This window comes from Eptesicus fuscus, chromosome 12 (assembly GCF_027574615.1).
Source record: "Eptesicus fuscus isolate TK198812 chromosome 12, DD_ASM_mEF_20220401, whole genome shotgun sequence".
In the NCBI taxonomy this organism is placed as follows: domain Eukaryota; kingdom Metazoa; phylum Chordata; class Mammalia; order Chiroptera; family Vespertilionidae; genus Eptesicus; species Eptesicus fuscus.
In genome coordinates this window covers 41,223,927-41,245,000 of record NC_072484.1, presented here as the reverse complement: position 1 = coordinate 41,245,000, position 21,074 = coordinate 41,223,927, and the positions used below count along the sequence as shown (strand labels likewise).

At 40.5% G+C, this 21,074-nt stretch overlaps 1 protein-coding gene across 2 annotated transcripts in view; it reads right to left on the bottom strand.

Annotated features, from left to right (window-relative positions):
• The window catches only part of MALT1 (MALT1 paracaspase), a 56,150-nt gene extending 52,323 nt beyond the window's left edge, over positions 1–3,827 (bottom strand). For both annotated transcript variants that reach the window (XM_054723735.1, XM_054723736.1), the window contains exon 1: positions 3,398–3,827. In XM_054723735.1, the coding sequence (XP_054579710.1) occupies positions 3,398–3,672 (275 nt within the window). In that variant the 5' untranslated portion in view covers positions 3,673–3,827. The remainder of the gene's footprint in view (positions 1–3,397) is intronic.
• Between the last annotated feature and the right edge of the window lie 17,247 nt (positions 3,828–21,074).

Here is a 21,074-nt window from a genome sequence, read left to right as displayed (position 1 = left end):
GGGTGAAGTGTGGATAGAGATACAAAGCCTGAGTCCTAAGGCGACAGACAGGAGGAAAGCTTTTGTTCCAGCCTTTCACACCAGTTCTCATTCCTTCTACAAACTCCAGAGGGCAGGGTTTCTGCAGCCACAGGAGCACCTTCTGTACAGCAGGTGCGCAGAGAATGACCGGTTTCCTAGTCCATGTTCTACGGCCCCATTCCTAAGCTCCCTCGGTCAAGGATTTTAGGCAGCTCTGTCATCTTCGGGGCTTCCATGTTCTATGCCAGAATTTGTGTAGCTTAGCCAAGACCCTCAGAACCTATGCCTATCTACATGGACAGCAAAGAGTGCTCAATATTAGCTCAGTCTGGAATGGAATTAGGGCATTCCATAGGTACGTGGTTGTGGGAAACTAAACTACTATATGCTAGGATTTACTCTGAGTCATCAATAACAATCTAAAAACATTTACAATTATTCCTAATCCCTGACGGACAGTTCAGAAGAGGCTCTTGTGGTTTATTTTCTCTCATCTGGTTTGAGGAAGGATATACAGAGTCAGAAACAAGTGAAAGGAAACAGAATAGGCCACCTTTTGAGGTTTTAGGGCCATGAATTCAGTGACCCATAGGAAAACACTTCACATTTTCCTGGGAACTGTTACCCACTTGGACTCTCACACTACAATTCCTACGTCTGACTCTGGAGAAGACTTCCCTTAGAACCCTTTACTGTTATAGGTTCTCTTATGCCATTAGTTTGAAATGACTTTAAAATAACTTTTTTTTTTTTTGTCTTAAGAGAGTAAGCATCACCAGTTTACCTTGTCCCACCCCAGCTGCCACTCTCTAGCACCCAAGTTCCCAGTGCTAACCTTTTGTTATATCAGTTGAATTCTGATTTCAATGGGTATATGAGCTTAATGTTACCCAATTCGCCAATCTTCAGGCTGCCCTGACTCTCCTCACCACAACCAACCTGCTATGAACTAACCTTCAGCATCTCGGAAGACTAGCGAAACTCCAGCTGTCTCTTATCAGACTTTCCACCCTGAAATTCCCAGATTCCACAAATGCATGCCTTGCTGCTTGTCACCTCTTGCCAGGCAACCGCCCTTCTCTCTCTACTACGTCCACTAGAAATGTGGCCTCAAATTTTCTGTTAGTTCCCCTCCCCCGCCCAAAAGTTAACACCATCCTGCAGCTTTTAACAAAAGCTGACGGAAGTCTTGGGGAGGAAAACTGGACACCTGCTGTGAGGTATCCACTACTTTTAGACTCCATCAGCCTTCCTTCTTCAGTGGCAGGGCCTTCCTGTCTTCTCTCTCCTTCATGACCAAGTGGGAGCCCTTTTCAGGAACGAGTACTAGATAATATCACAAATAAACCAATCGCAGACCTAGTGATCTGACCCCCAAAGAAGACAACTTTGTACATTATTGTAAGTCTAGAAATTTAGAAATCTATGAATCTAGAATGATAGTATTTTGGATTTTCTTTGGATAGCCAAAAGCAAAATGTGGTTTTTCCTAGGACAGAAGAAAATTATGCCACCTGTCTGCTCAACTTTGTGAGCTTACCACGCTTACTCATTCCATCCTCTTATTGTTACTCCTCTATCTAATCCCAAATCATCACTACCCTGGTTTAACCCAAACTCTGAAGCTTGGGGTTTTTGTGAGGATTAAAGTAGGAAATGCACATAAGCACTTAGTACATTGGTATATACTAAGTGCTTAATAAATGAAAAAATTTCATTATTATTCTCACCCAATATAGCATTTAACATTATTATTTGTGAATGTTGCAGAATGACAATCCATTAAGTCCTTATGAATAGGAGATAAATATCTGTCATCTTTTTATCTTCTGAAACTTCTAGCAAATAACAGGCACGCAATAAATATAATTTTTAAAAATCCTCACCCAAGGATATGTTTATTGATTTCAGAGATAGAGAAAGAAACATTGATGTAGAGACAGACATCGATCAGATCATTTGCCTCCCTGACATGTCCCTTTTGGTGTATGGGACGACACTCCAACTGAGCCACCCGGCCAGGGCTAAATATAACTTTGAATGAATGTCTCTCATCTTAATTCAAAAGTATTTATAGAGTGTCCAAGATAGGTTCTATGCGTGATACATAGAATCTTAAGTAATCATTGCTGTTCTCAAGTTTTTAAAGAAGTACACAAATAATTATGGTAGAAGACAAAGTTTCATCATATGAGAAGTTAAAAAAAAACCTGCTAGGGGTTTAAAGGCAGACCAGAAGTGTAACGATGGTATACAGCAGCAGTTCTGAATGTGGTCTGGGAACCCCTGGTGCAGGTCTTGAGACCCTTTCACAGGATGCACAAGTCAAAACCATTTTTCAAAGTAACATTAAGATGTTAGTTATCTTTTTCACTCACTCTCTCAAGGGGTGTCCACTGGAGTATCTGGTGTTACATGACCTGCAACAGTGCAACAGACTGAATGCAGAAGCACGTAAAAGAAGCCAGCTCTCTGCAATCTAGCCAAGACATTAAAGAGATTTGCAAAATGTGAAACAATGACACTTTTCTTTTGTTTTGGAAAAGTTTATTTTTCCACAAAAACGTTATTTCTGTTAACATGTAATGGGTTAGTCCTTTTAAATGAGGGGATATTTTAAAAACGTCTTAGTTTTAATTTCTAATATGGCAAATATCAGTGTATACTATATGTATGTGATGTATAGAACCCACATAAAAAAACTCTTTGGGGTCCTCAATAATTCTTAAGAGTGTAAAGGAGTCCTGAGACTGAAAGTTCAAGAACCACTAGCACAGGGGGCCCAAGCCTGGCAATAGGGAAATAGTTTCACTTAGAGCTTAAAGCTCAAGTCAAGAAGCAAACTTGATGCGCTGGTTTGAAGATGGTGAGTTTAGTTTCAGTCTCTCCCTACATCAAAACCTTCATGATGAACTCTTGCACCCCAAACCCTTCCCTCCCCTTCTCTCTTTACCTGCACTTGTTCCTAACCTTGCTGAAGTCTCCCGGTCTGTGTCTATATCCATTTTAAGTCCTCGGGAATCACTGCCCTATCAGAATGGTCTCCAGGGGGCCTTCCTTCTCTCAAAACCCACGTAGGTCAACGTCCACTTCTCTTTCAGCTCAAGGGGAGGAGCGCAGCGAAAGGGTGTGGACGCCGGGTCCAATCTCTCCCATTCCCAGCACTCTCCTGGGTAAAGCGCTCTCCCTGGAAGGAAGGTTAGCGAAGTTCTCCCACGCCCTTCCCCCGGCCACACCCGCGGCTCTGCACCGTCCCGTGCGGCCACGATCTCTCCAGCACCAGCCCGCCCTCCCACCCGTGCCCCCCGCACTGCGCTCGCGCCCCCGGCCCAAGTCCGGCCCCCGTGACCTCGTCCCTGCGCCCCGGGCCCCTCACCTCAGCCGGAGGCGCCCCCGGCTCCCCGCCAGCTCGGCCAGCCTCCGCCAGCCGCGGCCCTCGGGCGCTCGGTCCAAGCTCCCGCTGAGCCTCCGCAGCAGCGGCTCCGGAAGACGGTTGAGGGTCGCGCTGCCCGGGGCGGGGAGCGGCGGCCCCGAGGGCGCGACCAGGGGCAGCTGCGAGGCCGGGGGCGACGGGGCCTGCGGCGGCTCCCCGCACAGCGGCAGGTCCCGCGCCGGCGATGCCGCGACGGCTGCGGATCCCGCCGGCCGCATCGCGGTGTCGGCCCCGGCGCACCTTCCGCTCGCCCCGGCGCCGCGGAGGTAAGGGCGGAAGGACGGATCGGGCGGCGCTGCACCGCACACGGAGGAGGAAGCTCCGCTCCCCGCCCCGCCGAGAGAGGTTTGCAGGGGGAGCCGGGGACCCACCGCACCAGCCGGGACGAGGGGGCGGGGCTTGTCGGGGGCGGGGCCTCCCACTGCGCGCCTGCGCGCGACCGCGCACCCTGCTCGCCCTCCGCGCTGCCTCGGGGCCTGCAGAGGCGCGCGCTTCAAACCCGGGAGGTGGAGTCCTGGCCGAGCAGGAAGGATCGGGTGGTTGCCGCTGGAGGAGGAAGCGGTGGAGGAACTACGCCCGGGCGGCTCCACTACGGCGAGGAAGCCTGCGGCGTCGGGGCTTCCCGAGACCGTGGGAGGAGGATTGCCACAGAAGGGAGCGCAAGGCTCTCCGTCGCTGGCCGCGGCCGCTTGCACGCAGTGACTTGCGTGTGCCTGGTGACGCCACCAGCACCCGCATTGGGCAACCACTGCGGGGGGGCTTCCTTGTTTTAGGGATTGGTGTGTGTGGCATTGTTAAAGGAAGTGGTGCTAGACATTCAGATAATGGAAATAGTCCGGAATCTGTGCCTAGACAACACACACACACACACACACACACACACACACACACACACACACGGCTGTGTCGTATTTAAAAGATCTTGGAAATGATTGTTTTTAGCCGGGATCGCCTGGTTTCCTCCCAAGTCAGACTGCCACTCACAATTTTCATAAATCAAAGTATGCAACCTTATAGAGATTGCCTTCTCCTGGAGGGGTCCAGCATGGATTAAATAAACGCTGACTACACCTAAGCTCTCTCTCCCAATAGTAGCAGTATTCAAGGTCGGTGTCCCATTGAAAACACAGGGTCGCTTGGGACAAAAGCAGCACAAGGCTTCCTGGCCCAATTTACTTTTTCTTCACAGGACAGCAGGGTTTTCTGAAGCAACTAGAGGCTCGGTGCGCTCCCCGGTGATCACCACGCCACCATCACAACTCTGCTGCTGCCACTGCCAGCAGCACAAGTGTCGGCCTGCCCTGGTTACCTGAGCCTGGGGCGGCCCTGGGTGACTGGGCAGCCGCCATCTGAGGCTTGCCTACGCCTTGGGCTGGCCATGGATGGCTGGGGGGGTGGGGGGGGGGGGCTGAGGGGACTGGGTGACTCCAGAGGCAGGAGGGCGGAGGCAGGCCCGGCCTTTCTGTGCGCCTGCCACCACGGTGGGGCTGAGGGGACTGGGCACCACCAGCAGTCAACTAGCATATTCCCTCTTTATTAGATAGGATAATTTGCACACCCAAATTCTCAGTACCTGTTGGCAAGATAGTTGCTTCATGTACAGTCTTCACCACATTTTAGCACAAGCAATCGCTATACTTTTTCATCACTGTAAGTTCAGAGTTCAGATGCAGTATAATGGCTAAGCGCATGAACTTTGGATCCAGAAACATCTGCTTGATACTAGTTTTAAGACCCTGAATAAGTTACTTACTTAGTCCTTTGCCTCATCTGTTAAAGTGAGACTGGACATATAGTACTTACAGAGTTGTAACCATAATTAAAGAAGTTGCTGTATGTAAAACACTAATCTCTGCTTGGCACAGAGTAGATAATAAACTATAGCTATTATCCTTGCAAATGCAAAAGCTTGTTTCATACTCAGTTTGCCTTGGTCTGGGCAAAGTAATTCAGTGTGTATTACTTTGAAAATTGCTACATTAATTTTGGGAACAACATAATAAAGAACAATTCAGCTTCCTCTTCTATATACCAATCATTATCTATAATAATAAAAGCGTAATATGCTAATTAGACTGGTGGTCCTTCCGGCCGAAGTGGGGGCTGCGAGGGATGCTGCGAGGGATGCTGGTCCCGGGTGCCGGAGGGAAGCCGGTGCCGGCAGCTGGGGGAAGGAAGGCCTACTCTTGCACGAATTTTGTGCATTGGGCCTCTAGTGTTTATATAAAGATAGGAGAAAAACAGACTATCTGGCTTTTAAATGCCCCTTAAAAGTTCATGCATGTCTATAGGTAATATACTTGGAAATCCTCCCTCACTAGTTGAAAGTGACAAATTTTTGGGGATCCAGACAATTAGCAGGAAGTTTGTGGTTTCATTCAATGGAAATCCATTGATGTAACCTTCAAAACACTCACAAAACTGGAAACTGACTCATAGATGTTTTTCCTTTATACAATTTGTCTCCAGATAGCACTCTAGTTAAAAATGCCAAAACAACATATCAACTGATATCTGGATAGGTTTTCCTATTCCAGTTCGGGAGAAACAGCCCAGTTCGGGAGAAAACCTGCAGGTCTTGGGATCCATCCTACAACAGAGGGGAAGGAAACAGGAGTCTTGTGACTTGAATGGCATTCTTTACCTCTCACCCTTATGCCATGCTCTGCACCCTTCGTGACCTCTGACTCAGCCTCTGTGTGGAGGCCACTGAGTCACCTCTCAGCATAAGGGTCTCCACATCCCTTACTGCCCCTTCTTGCTGGAATCTAAAGGATTAGGGGCATTTTCCCATTTTAATTTCAACTTTGGAAGAGTACCTAAGCTTTGCACTAGTATTTCACACTCTTCCTTCACAATAAATCATGCATGGCAAGGACTACATTTACTTATCTACATTCATTCATTCATTGTGCCAGGTTCTGTGCCAAAACTGTTAAATTATGGTTTTAATTTTGTTTTGCTTTTATTAAGGCTTTACTTTTTCAGAGCAGTTTTAGGTTCACAGCAAAATTGAGGGGAAGGTATAGAGATTTCCATTATTCCCTCTACCCTCACATGTACACAGCCTCCTCCGTGATCAAATCCCCTATTAGAGTGGTATGGTACATTTGTTACAACTGATGAACCTACAGTTATACTTCATTATACCCTAAGTCCATATTTACATTAGGGTTCACTTATGGCAGTGTATATTCTCATCTCATGGCACACATAAACTAATTACTAAAATTCTGTGGCACACCAAAATATACATTGTATTTTTTGCCGATCTAACAGAAAAAAAATCGGTATAATTTTGATTCAATCACACTGGACAGCTGTTGTTGTGTTGGCTGTTGTCATTTTTTTATTTGACAATCTAAGGGAAAAGAGGTTAGTATCCTTGACTAAATACTCAGGTAGTTCATGCTTTAAAAATTTCTGCAGCACACCAGTTGAAAATTGTTGATTAAGACAAATGTATAATGACATGTACCCAACATTACAATATTATGCTGAGTATCTTTACTGTCCTAAAAATTCTCGGTGCCCTGTCTAATTCATACCTCCTTCCTCCCAATTCTTGGCAACTATTGACCTTTTTACTGTCTCCATGTTTTTGTATTTTTCAGAATGTCACATCTTTGGAATCATACAGCCTTTGCTGATAGGCTTCTCTCACTTAGTAATATGCATTTAAGTTTCTTCCAGGTCTTTTTATGACTTGGTAGCTCATTTCTTTTTAGCACTGAAGAATATTCCATTGTCTGGATGTACCACAATTTATCCATTCACCCACTGAAGGACATCTTGATTACTTCCAAGATTTGCCAATGGTGAATAAAGCTGCTATAAATATCTGTGTACATGTTTTTGTATGGGCATACGTTTTCAACTCCTTTGGATAAATTCTAAGGAGTGCAATGGCTAGATTGTATGGTAAGAGTGCGTTCAGTTTAGTAAGAAACTGACAAACTGTTTCTCAAAGGGGCTGTACCATTTTTCATCCCACCAGCAGTGAATGCGAGTCCTGTTGCTCTACAGCTAGGCCAGCATTTAGTGTTGTCAGTGTTTCCGATTTTGGATAGGATAGTGTTGTGTTTTGTTTTAAAGGAAAGTTAAAAATCATGACTCTCAACAAATGTGTCAAAGATTTTATTTAACGCAGTAGTGAACAAGAGAACCAGAAAGGTGTTACAACCACTTCAAAGGAGAACCTAAAAACAAAGTAAATATGTAAGCCCAGGAGAATGCTGAAATGAATTAGCTTAATAGATGCAAAACTGGCTTCTTCCACACTGGGAGAGGGATGTTAATCGAACCTCTATTGAAAGAATTTACGTGATTATAATTAAGTATTATTTGCGTTACTATCAGTTTTCTACACTTTCTATTTCTCAGACTTTCAAAGTAGCCAAGTCAAAGGCAATGAAAGGCATAAATTAACCCAGATAGATGAGCTAGTTAAGATACCCAACTACATTTCAGTCTTGGTCCATTTTCCTTACAATGCTTAGAAGTACAAGGTGGACTAAATCCACTCTATGCCTCTGGCAAGGAAAAAGAGTGGCAAGTAATCTGTTGGCAGCAGAAAGGAAGGGTGAAAATACTGAGGAGAAAGTATTTCTGTGGAGCAGCAAGAGAAAAAGAAGTCCTCACATACTAAGGAACTCCCGCGGGCTATCAATGGAGAGTTTTCAGTGGACAGCAATGCTTTCTAAGAGGGAAGACATTCATATGTACACCACACTCTATTATTCAAGAAGACATAGCTGAGCACTAGTGTTATGATAAAAGAATACAAGGTATCCTGACAGATGTGGCAATATGATTGGAATAGTGCTGAACCAGGTCTAATTTATTATCTACAAAGCAAATCATTCTGTAACTCTGATACTTTAAGTGATCAGTACTAACAAATCACTGGGGACACATTTCAACGGAAGGGAGGAACTCAGTTGAGGAGATATTTCTCATGGCCACGCGATGCTTTGTTGGGGTTTTTCAAAGGGTACTAACTACATTAATCCACCCAATGGTCTTTTGACTTTGTGACAATAACAACTGCATTGGGCTATAATGCAATTGATGAAGGAATTCGTTCAAGAATACCTAACAACTAAAAATAATAATAATAATCATACCTAACAACTACCAATCAGTACTCTCGTAGGATGTCAGAGGGATGCTGGCTACACCAGAGTTCCTCATCTTTGGCTACACATAAAAATCACATGAGGCTATGACAGTTCCTCAAAAAGTTAAACATAGAATGACCATGTGATCCAGCAATCCCATTTAGGGGTGTGTACCCAAAAGAATTAAAAGTGGAGACTCAGATCCTTGTACACCAGTATTCAAAGCAGCATTATTCATAAGAGCTAAAAGTGGAAATAGCCCTAATATCCATTAAGAGATTAATGGATAAGCAAAAGGTGGTATATACATACAATGGCATATTATCCAGCCTTAAAAAGGAAGGAAATTCTGACCCATGCTAAAATATGGATAAACCTAGAAATCATTATGTTAATGAAATAAGCCAGTCACAAAAGGACAAATACTATATGATTCCACTTATGAGAGTTACTTAAAAGAGGCAGATTCATAGAGACAAAAAGTAGAACAGAAATTACCAGGGGCTGGTAGAAGAGAGGAATGGCAGTTAGTGTTTAATGTATATAAAGTTTCTGTTTGGAGATAGAAAAGGTCTGGAAATGATCTCTTTCCCCTTAGTAATTAGTTTATGTGTACCATGAGGAAAAAAGGTTGAAAGTTGCTGCTCTGGGGAGAGCCTAGGATTTCTGTCTTTCCGTTTTTGTTTTGTTTTTTTAACAGCAAGTTCTTTAAAAAAATACTTTTATTGATTTCAGAGAGGAAGGGAGAGGGAGAGAGAGATAGAAACATAAATGATGTGAAAGAATCATTGATTGGCTGCCTCCTGCACGCCCCCTACTGGGGATGGAGCCCGCAACCCGGGCATGTGCCCTTGACCGGATTCGAACCCGGGAGCCTTCAGTCCGCAGGCTGACGCTCTAGCCACTGAGCCAAACCAGCTAGGGCAGATCTCTGTATGTCAATGATGAAACCAGAGTGTAGAGGGAAAGGAAGTTCTGATTGACAGTCAAAGGCCAAATTCTTGTTCCCTTCAGAGAGTCAGAATGTTAACAGTGGGAGACATAAATAAGACCAGTAGAGGGCCCAGGAGAAAGGGGTGAAGGTCCATTTCTTAGGCTCACTCTTAAGGGAGAAAGGCTCTTAATTCTTCTAGGCATTCAGCTCCTACCAGCTTCTAACATGGGCACTGCTCCCCATCCATCCCCAATCCCCCCTTGAATTCCTCTCCCTCCCCAGGAAGAGCTCAGAAATGACTTGTTCACCAGGATTCCAAAGAGCCAGGGCTGTTAAGAGGGACCACAGAACTAGTGCATGAAAAAAATAGCCAATTTACCTTTACAAGATCATCGAGAAGGCGTCCATATGCCATCCTCTGATTGCTCCCGACTTACCTTCAGCCAATCTTTTGCCACTTTTATCTTCCTTGGTATTCATAAGTCTATTCTTCAGTATAAGCACTGGCTCAATCTGCTTATTAGGTCCTGCTGCATTCTGCTGTCTTATTTGGGACACCAGCCCTAGGTACTTGGGACCAATGCCAATTAGATCAGGGTTGGGGTGGGGATTTAGACATGTAGCTGAAAGTCAACGTGGATCAGGTGGCACCTGAAAGACAGGAAGTATGGGAGAGCAGATGAGGCCACCTCTTTGGCTCTAGGCCTTGAGGTACAGTGGTGGTTCCTACTACTCTATGCCATTTCATCAAGGTAGAATTCTACCATAAGGATTTTGACTGATGACTTACTCAGTGGTAAAGAGAGTGCGTGTGTCTATTATACTGTCCCCTACATAACATGCTCCTCTTCCATAGATACATCCCTAGGAACCAAGCAGACACTGGCAGGGGACTCAGGATTCCAGGTCCTGGCTATCCTTTCAGACTTCCACTTCATGCCTCCAAGGATGACCTATTCTCGGTTCCCTGGGGTTTCTGATGGAGGGACCTTAGCAGACTCTTCACAAAGTGTTATGTGCCAAGAATTGATTCAAAAGTTATGATCCCTGGCTGTCCATTCAGAGCCTGGGAATTCCTTGGCATAGTCCCCTGAGGTCACATTTGGTAGGTCAGATTGGGGTTGTGGACTAGGTGGTTTCTAAGGCTCCTTCAATCCTGAGGTTCTGAGTGGAAGGGCATTAGGTCCCAGAGGAGAACATGTGATCAAGGACAGCCAGGGAGGCTGTCTGCTGCTCCAGGATTGTGGAGTACTTCAAATTAATCAAATTGATATGTAAATAAGGTTTATTTGTATGGGCAGAAGGGCAATATTTAAATGATCTACAGTTCAAATTGTAATAGTAGTTATATGCTAAAAGTAGATGTCGAGGACAAGCATAGTTATTTCAGGAGGATGGGCACATTATTCTGTCAAAATGCAAGTAAGATTTATTTGTGGGGGGAAAGAAAAGAGGAAGGTGCATGTGTAGTTGACCCAACGGTTTACTAGTAAAGTATACTTAAGCCCAGCTGGTGTGGCTGGGTGGTTGAGCATCGACCTATGAACTAGGAGGTCACGGTTCAATTCCTGGTCAGGGCATATGCCTAGGCGTGGGCCCTGCAAGAAACACCCGATCAATGATTCTCTCTCATCATTGAAGTTTCTATCTCTCTCGCCCTCTCCCTTCCTCTTTGAAATCAATAAAAGAAAAAAAAAGTATATATTAGTTATATGCTAATCCTTATATGCTATTAATTAAATTGGTTTGTAAAACAACCTCAGTGAAAACTTTCTTTTGAAATATTTTTGTAGAAGGCTAGTTGAAATTATGAGCAAAGGGACACTTATTTAAAATATTCTATAATTTAAGTTTTCCACTAAGTGACCTTAATGAGTCTTATTTACAGTATATAAATCAGAATTCTGATGCTATTGGGAATTTTTTATGGTGTCTTTCTAAAGTAAGCAATCGATAAGTATTTAATAATAACAAGAATAGCTCAACACAGGTACATATGTAGTCACCTATTTAACACTATTATCATGGTATGTCAGCCCAAAAGAGCTCCTTAGCTGACTTAGCCCAACACCTACAACTTCAGATGAGAGCCCTGTGGCCTAGAGAGGTTTTCTGTTTCTTCTTTTTAAAAATCTTTTAAATATATTTTTATTGATTTCAGAGAGGAAGGGGAGAGAGAGATAGAAACATCAATGATGAGAGAGAATAATTGATCGGTTGCCTCCTGCATGCCCCACACTGGGGATTGAGCCCGTAACCTGGGCATGTGTCCTGACTGGGAATCAAACCGTGACCTCCTGGTTCATAGGTCGATGCTCAACCACTGAGCCATGCTGGCCGGACTTCTGTCTCTTCTTGAACCTCTACCATAGTAGCTCTCAAAGTGTGGACCCTGGATCAACAGCATCAGCTTTTTTTTGAAATTCAAATTCTCAGGCCCCACCACAACCTTCTGAGTCAGAATCTCTGGAGATGGGCCCAACAATATGGGCAGAACAAGCCCTCCAGGTGATTCTGATCCATGCTAATGTTTGAGACCTGCTCCCCCACACTTCAGCTTTCAAATATCTTGGGCAATAACTTCTCTTAGATCACTCGCAGCCACATAGAGAATTACTTCCTGTTTTATGTCTAAATTTATCTCCCTAAAGCTTTGAAGGCGTGGCACACAGACTTCATAGAGTAGAGACACTTCTCTTACCTCCTTTATGGGTAACAGTGCAGGTTGGGTCTCAGCAGAAGGGAAACCAGCCCGAGGAGGGAGATGAAGACAGAACTGGCAAGGGCTGATCTTTGCCTGCTGCTCACTATGATTATTTGATAATTTGATAATCCAAGGTCCACTCTAAAGAGGACCAGGGCACAATTTAGTTTGAGGTCTGGGTGTGTTTTTTTTTTGTTTTGTTTTTGTTTTATCCTCATGATTTTCAGAGAGAATGAGAGGGAGGGAGGCAGGGGAGAGAGAGAGAGAGAGAGAGAGAGAGAGAGAGAGAGAGAGAGAGAGAGAGAGAGAGAGAGAAACATTGATGTAAGAGAGACACATTGATTGGTTGCCTTTTCGCATGCAAGGAGTATGATTGCTGGATCGTATGGTAATATTATGTTTAGTTTTGTAAGAAACTGCCAGACTGTTTTCCAAAGTGGCTGTACCATTTAGCATTTGCACCAGTAATGAATGAGAGCACTGTTGCTCCACATCCGGGCCAACATCTGGTGTTGTCATATTCCGAATTTTGGCCATTCTAATAGGTGTGTAGTGGTTATTATTATTATTATTTGTGTTATACCACCTGTTTGTAAACTCTGCATTTAAGTATTCCAGAACCTCATAGAATGTGGTGGCTACTTCAGGTGCCTCAGCTAAACATTTCCTTTTAACACCATGTTCCATTTATCTTCTTCAGCTTGCCATTTTCCCAAGCTCATTGGTAGCCACACAAACTTATAGATTTCAAAGCTCACACGTCTTCATCATGTTTAGCAATGACTTGGAAGGGCTATTACCTCCTCCCTTGAGAAGTATTTCCCCTTAATCGTAGCTTCATATGCTGTCATTGAGTCAACACCCTAACGTTTGCACATTCTTTAATCACATGATGAAGACTGTGTTAAGAAAACATCGCTTTTGTGTGGAATTTCGCCAAAGAATTTTATCACTATAATTTACATGCACAATATTAGTCAACTATATTTTCCTTTTTTTCTGGATACCATTTACTCTATGGATTGTTTGTTCATTTAGATGTTCCTACATTGTATGACAGATTCAACTAAGAATGTCTGTCCTCTGGAACAAATTTATTTTGTTATTATTTTTTTCTGCATGGGAGTAATATTGGCAGCTTGATCATCTTTAGCTCAGTAGTCATTGGTAACATCAGTTTCACCAATAGTAAATCAGTTTCACCCCCAGCTGTCATCAGAACTCTTCAAAGGATATTGCTTAATTCTGGTGATTTAATATTCAGGTCATTTGTCAAGTGAGTTTTAAAAAGCTTTGATTTAATTGAATACCTTAGACCTATTTGCTTTATTTTTATTTATTTTTTTAAAAATATATTTTATTGATTTTTTACAGAGAGGAAGAGAGAGGGACAGAGAGTTAGAAACATCGATCAGCTGCCTCCTGCACACTCCCCACTGGGGATGTGCCCGCAACCAAGGCACATGCCCTTGACCGGAATCAAACCTGGGACCCTTGAGTCCAAAGGCCGACGCTTTATCCACTGAACCAAACTGGTTTCGGCTAGACCTATTTGCTTTAAAAAGATACTTGGAAACAAGAATACCCCTAAAAATGGAGGAGAAAGACTAAGGCAAAGAAAGCTTAAATGCCCCAATTGTTTTTAAATGTGTGGAATATGACCACACACTTACACTGTGTTTATCTGATACGGAATGAAATAACATGGACTCTAATTTTGACTGTAAACTTTTGGTTTCACCCTGTTATGTTTCCTCCCTTTGTGGTTAGCTACTTGGGAGGGGATTTCCGGAGATGCAGGTTATATAGTTTGTTTCCCAAAATATTTTGCATTGTTTTGGGTAAGAGTATTGTCTACTCTGTAATACCTAGGTCTCAGAGAGCTAATACACTTATAACCATAATCACATGATCATAATTGGTCTTAGTGGTGAGGCAGGTGCTTCTGTCATGACACATTCTTTTGTAAGAAAACTTTTAAAAATATACTTTTTAAATTTGGTAAAATATACATAACATAAATTTTGCCTTTTTAACTATTTTATGTGTACAGTCCAGTGGCTTTAAGTTCTCATTGTTGTGTGCAATCACCACCACTATCTATTCCCAGAACTTATTCATCACCCCAAACAGAACCTATATAATCATTAAATAATAATTTCCCCTTTCTCTCTACCCCAGCCCCTGGTAACTGCTATTCTTTTCTGTTTCTATGAATTTGCCTATTCTAGGTACCGTATATAAAGGGAGTCATAGAATATTTGTACTTTAGTGACTGGCTTATATCACTTAGTATAATGCTTTCTATGGTCATCCATGGACTGTAACATGTGCCAGAATTTCCTTCTGTTTTTGTTTTGTTTTGTTTTATTTTTTCTTAATCCCTTCACCCATTTCACCCAGCCCCACAACTCCCTACCCTCTGACAACTGTCAATCTGTTCTTTATCTATGAATCTGTTTCTATTTTGTTAGTTTATTTTGTTCATTAGATTCCACATATGAGTGAAATCATATGGTACTTGTCTTTCTTTCTCTGACTGGTTTATTTCACTTAGTATAACGTTCTCCAGGTCCATCCATGTTGTTGCTAAGGGTAAGATTTCCTTTTTCAAAGGCTGAATAATATTCCACTGTACGCACATAGCATATTTTGTTTATCCATTCACCTGATGATGGACATTTGGGTTGCTTTCACCTTCAAGCGATTGTGAACAATGCTGCTATGAACATCGGTATCTTTGAGTTCCCACTTTTAATTCTTTTGGTACTTTTATGGTAAATCTTATGGTACTTCTGTTTGAAGAACTTTTTGAGGAACCGAAGAAAGAAAAACTGGAGTGTCATATTTTTTCTTCATTAACCACAAGTTGGCTCTATAGGCCTCGAATGCGATGTGATAGAATTTAGAACCATGACGTTTGAGGTCATGGGTACATCCCCACAGCCTATGAAGTGCTTTAGAAGTTGGTTTTTTCTTCCTGGTGTAGGGCATGGGGGTGGTGGTAATTTACTTTGGGGAATCTTGTCTAACCCCATGGTATCTCTTTACAGAAGAGCTCCAAGTCTCTTCCTAAGAGGAACCTGATTTTTTAGGGCAATTCCCAAAACTCCTTGGATTGATCCAGATTGGAGCCTTTACAGAACTGAACTACATCCAAGGGTTGCTCCAGGCAAGACTAGAAAACCACCATCTCTTTTTAAACTGACAAATCACATTTATCACCAAGTTCTGCAATTTTTATTTCTCCATACCACTTGATCCTATTTCCTTTCTGTTTCTACTGCCACTATCCTAGTCCAAGTTACCCAAAACTCTTTTGTGAACTCCTGAAATAGCATTTCTCATTGGTCTTCCCTCATGCATGCTTATTCTTCACACAATAGTTAGAATGATCTTTCTCAAATCCAGATCTGATCATGTCACCAATAGGATTTTGCTGGGGAGGAACCAGACAAGATGTTATAAAGTTCATCTGGGAAAGTAATCAGATAACAACCAAGAAGGTATGAAAAACAAGAGTGATGAGAAGAGACCAGCCCTATCAAAATAAAATTTAAAAGCCATTTCTACTAAAATGGTTTTACATCAACACATGGATAGGCATATCAGTGGAAAAGAATACAGAACTATAAAAGAACCCAAAATAGAGGAGAATTTAGACTATAATGAAGGTGGCATTTTGAATCAGTGAGGAAATACTGATTGTGAATAATTGGTTATTGAGACAAATGGGGAAAATTATTACCTTAACTTGTGCATCACATCAAAATAATTTCCAAGTGTATCAAAGGTTTAGATAATATTTTTTAAAATGAAACTGTAAAAATACAAGAAGAGAATTCAGGCGAATGTCTTCATATTTAGAGTAGTGAGGGCTTCCTGGAAATGAAACAATCTCAGAAGACTTAAAAGAAAATGTTGGTAAATTTATCTACATACAAATTAAGATTTTCCTCATGGCAAAATATCGTATGTAAAATAAAAATGCAAGTGACAAACTGGTAACTGTAGTAAAGACAAAGGGTATTATTCTTAAATATAATGTACTCTTGCAAGTCAATAAAAAACTATCAATAAAAAGATGAGCAAAAAAACATGAACAGGCAGTTCACAGACAAAAATCATTCAAATGCTTTGAATATATGAAAAGGTACTTGACCTATTTTTAAATAACAGAAATGCAGTTAAGTAGTAGTGATTCCACCTACTTAATTGGTAAATAAAAAAATTCTACTGCAACAATCTTATGAGGCAGCTAGTAAGTAGAAGGAGCTTAATTTTAAAAAAAAGTCAATTCATAAAATTACCTTCAATAGTTACAACAACCTATAAGAGACATTATTGGTAAAGTTAGGCATTCTTTAGAAATTGTGCAAAGACAAGAGGGGAAGGAGAGTGTTAAGTGCCAGAGACACATTTAATTGATTTTACAATTTGCCTGTGGTGTGCCCAATCTTCAAAGAAGAAAATTCAATAAAGAACATAGGGAAATATGTTTTAATAAAAAATATGTGTTTAATTTGCAATGTGTGGTACAGTGAAAGGGTAAATGTCTACTATATACCAGTACATAAAGCTCTTTCAAATCAATAAGAATTAGAAATCAATAGAAAAATGGAAAAGTTCAAGAATAGCCAACTTAGAAAAGAACACATATAGCCTGAAAGCTCATGGAAAAAGTAATCTTTCTCATTAAGAATTTTAAAAATTATACACCTGAAACTAATGTAATATTGCATGTCAATTGTAATTGAAAAATTAAAAAATTATAAGAAAATAATTTTAGTCTTGGCCGGTTGGCTCGATGGATAGAGCATCGGCCTGTGGACTGAAGGGTCCCAGGTTTGAATCTGGTCAAGGGCACATGCCTAGGTTGCGGGCTTGATCCCCAGTAGGGAGCGTGCAGGAGGCAGCCAATCAATGATTCTCTCTCATCATTGATGTTTCTCTCTCTCCCTCTCTGAAATCAATAAAAATACATTTTTTTAAAAGTCACCTCTTATAAAAAAAAGAAAAGAAAAGAATTTTAAAATTAACTAATAGAATATAATACTTTTCTAGACTCCCAAATTGCCAAATTATTAAACTGAATAATGAAAAAGATAACAAAAGATATGAATATGACCAATGTGATTAAGGAGTAGGGAAACAGGCATGGATTCATTGCTGGTAAATGGGTGAATTAAGTTACTTTTATATAGGGAAGTACCGTGACCTAGACCTAGATATTTAAGTGGAAATATTCCAAATGAAAAATTACAGTACAGATGATAAAATATATAAGGAGAGCATCATCTCACGTTGGCAAATAAATAATTATAAATAATATCATATATAATTATAAATTTTAATTGAACATATATTTATAATTATGTATAAATTTTGGGAATGTATACCAAACTGGTAATTGGGATTATTTAAATATATCGATGTCGGGATTTGGGTGATTCCACCTCTTTCTTTGGTTTATCTACAGTTTCTTCTTGTATTTTATTATAAAACCTGAACTACTTATATAAATAAAAACAAGTTTTAGGATAAAAGTAGAATCATGGTTAAGAGGATGAGCTCTGGAGTCAGACAAGCCCAGATGACAGGTAATCTTACATACATTCCTTTAACTTCTTAACCTTGGTTTCCTCACCTGTAAAACAGTGATAATAGCAGTGCCTACATTAGTGGGTTTTTGTGAAGATTAAATTAAATAACTGATCTAACTTACCAGATGTACTTAGCAGTCAATCAAGTAATTACAGAGTTCCTACTCCTAAGTTACAGGGCAGTACAAGGTATTTGAGGGAGGGCATGAAGCTTGGCCAGGACTTGAGAATTCGAGAGGAGAGAGGCAGCTGGGAATCGACTGTTCTACAGAAAGCTGTGAGTTAGTTTTGTTCCAGCAAGGAGCTTACAATTTTCCTGATAATTTATCAAGTAGGCAGAATTGGTTGATCTCTTAATTGACCAAGGAACTATAAAAGTAAATGGTAAGAACAAGAAACACATAATTTGCCAAAAATCCTGATTTAATATCAGGTAATCTTGACTATGCTTTTAAAATGAATGCTATTAATGTAGAATCTTGGGCATTAAAGTCTCCAAGGCTGCCTGACCAGCAGGCAACACATGGTAAAGGAGTTCAGGAGCTCCGTCTCCTGACCTTTGCAGGACTCCCAGGCCTCCTTTACATTTGCCGGAGGATGGGCTCATATACTGTCTTGTTATATAAGGGAGCAGCATAACAACACTGTCAAAGGAGCAAGTGTCACACAAGGTGGCTGGTGATAATTCTGTCTTAGACTTTTGGCTCTCTGGGTATCTGTCACGAGGAATATCATGTTCAGGAGGATTTATTTACTAGGCCACAAGGGAATTGAAATTCGAAGTAATCATTCAAAGTCACAGGTTTACCAAGTAGGTCTTATCCTTTTTAACGTGACTCAAGATAAAGGTCAGATAAAAGGCACCCAAATCTCAAAGGAAGAAGTAAAATGACCTCTGTTTGAAGATGACATGATCTTATATGTAGAAAACCCTAAACACTACACACACACACACACACACACACACACACACACACACACACACAGTTAGAACTAACAAATAAATTTAGTAAAGTTGCAGGATATGAAATCAATATACAATGTTGAGTTTCTATATACCAAAAATTAACTATCCAAAAAGGTATTTCAGATAACAATACTATATACACTAGCATAAAGGGGAATAAAATACTTAGGAATAAACTTAACCAAGGAGGTGAAAGACTTGTACACTGAAAACTATGAAACACTGGTGAAAAAAATTAAAGCAGACACAAATACTGGAAAAACATCCTGTGCTCATGGATTAGAATTAATACTTTTAAAATGTCCATACTACCCAAAGCAATCTACAAATTCAATGCGTTCTCCACCAAAATCACAGACATTTTTTTTTTTAACAGAAACAGAAAAGCAATCCTAAAATTCATTTGGAACCACAAAAGACTCCAAATAGCCAAAGTAATCTTCAGAAAGAAGAACAAGGCTGGAGGAGTAACACTTCCTAATTTTAAACTATATTACAAAGCTATAGTAATAAAAACAGGATGGTATTGGCATAAAAACCGACAAATGGAAGAGAATAGAGTCCAATGGAACAGACTAGAGTCCAGAAAGAAACCCATGCATATATGGTCAATTAATCTTTGACAAGTGTGCCAAGAACATGCAATGGAGACAGGATAGTCTCTTCAATAAATTTTTTTGGAAAAACTAGATATCCACCTTCTTTAGAAAACCTGGATATCCACATGCAAAAGAATGAAATCCACATGCCTAACAAACACTTATCTTTCACCACATACAAAAAAGTAACTAAAAATGGATTAAATTTTAACATAAGATCTGAAAACATAAAGCTCTTAGAAGAAAAAATGGGGGAAAACCTTCTTGACATTGATCTTGGCAATCATTTCTTAGATCTGACACCAAAAGCACAGGCAACAAAAACAAAAATTCACAAGTGCGACAACATGAAACTAAAAAGCTTCTGCACAGCAAAGGAAACAACAGAGTGAAAAGGCAGCCTATTCCATAGGAGGGAATATTTGCAAACCATATATCTGACAAGAGGTTAATTAAAAAAATATATAAAGAACCCCTAAAACTCAATAGCAAAAAAAAAGTGATAAAATATAGGCAAAGGGCTTGAATAGACATTGCTCCAAAGAAGATAAACAAGTGGCCAACAGGTACATGAAAAGATGCTCAACATTGCTAATCATCAGGGGAAGGCAAATCAAAACCACAGTGAGAGAGCATTTCACACCTCTTAGGCTTGCTCTTATCAGTAAAACAAAAGATAACAAGTGTTGGCAAACTTGTAAAGAAATTGGAACCCTTGTACACTGTTGGAAATGTAAAATGGTGCAGCCACTATGGAAAACAGTATGAAGGTTCTCCAATAAGTTAAAAATAGAACTACCATATGATCTAAGCAATCCCACATCTGGATATATATCTAAAATAAATCATATTTTTTCCTGTGTTTTCTTCTAGATGTGATTCATTATAGTATTTATAGTTAGGCCTCTCATCAATTTTGAGTTGATTTTGAGTAAGAGGCATAGGTCAGGATGTTTTTTGCATGTGGATATCCAATTGTCCCCCAAATAAAATGTCAATTTATTGAAAAGACAATCCTTTCCTTTGTTGAATTATCTTGGTACCTTTGCTAAAAATTAATTGACATATCTCAATTAAATAATGACATAAATGTAAGGGTTTACTTCTGGATTCTCAATTCTGATACATTTATATAGACTATTCCAGCATATGACAGTGTGCCAATATCTCACTGTTTTGATTATTGTGGCTTTTTATTAAGTTTTAAAATCAGGTAGTATAAGTCTTTCAACAATTTTGTCCTTTTTCAAAATTGTTTTGACTATTCTAATTCCGTTGCATTTTCATATGAATTATAGGATCAGCTTATTAATTTTTACAAAAACTCTGATGGGATTTTGATAGGGATTGTGTTGCATATATAGATCAATTTGGGGATAATTGCCACTTGATAATACTGAGTCTTCCAACCCAAAAACATGGATTGTCTCTCCATTTATTTAAATTTCTTTAATTTTTAAATTGTGGTAAAAATAACATAAAATTACCATGTTAACTATTCTTACGTGTACAGTCCAGTAGCGTTAAGCATATACACCTATTTGCAGCCAATTATATATTGTGAACAGATCTCCAGAACTTATTCATCTTGTAAAACTGAAACTCTGTACCCAAGAAACACCTTCCCCTTCTCCCCTCGAGTTTTTATTAAATAAAAATTCCTAAATTTCTATATTTCAAAACTTCACAAATA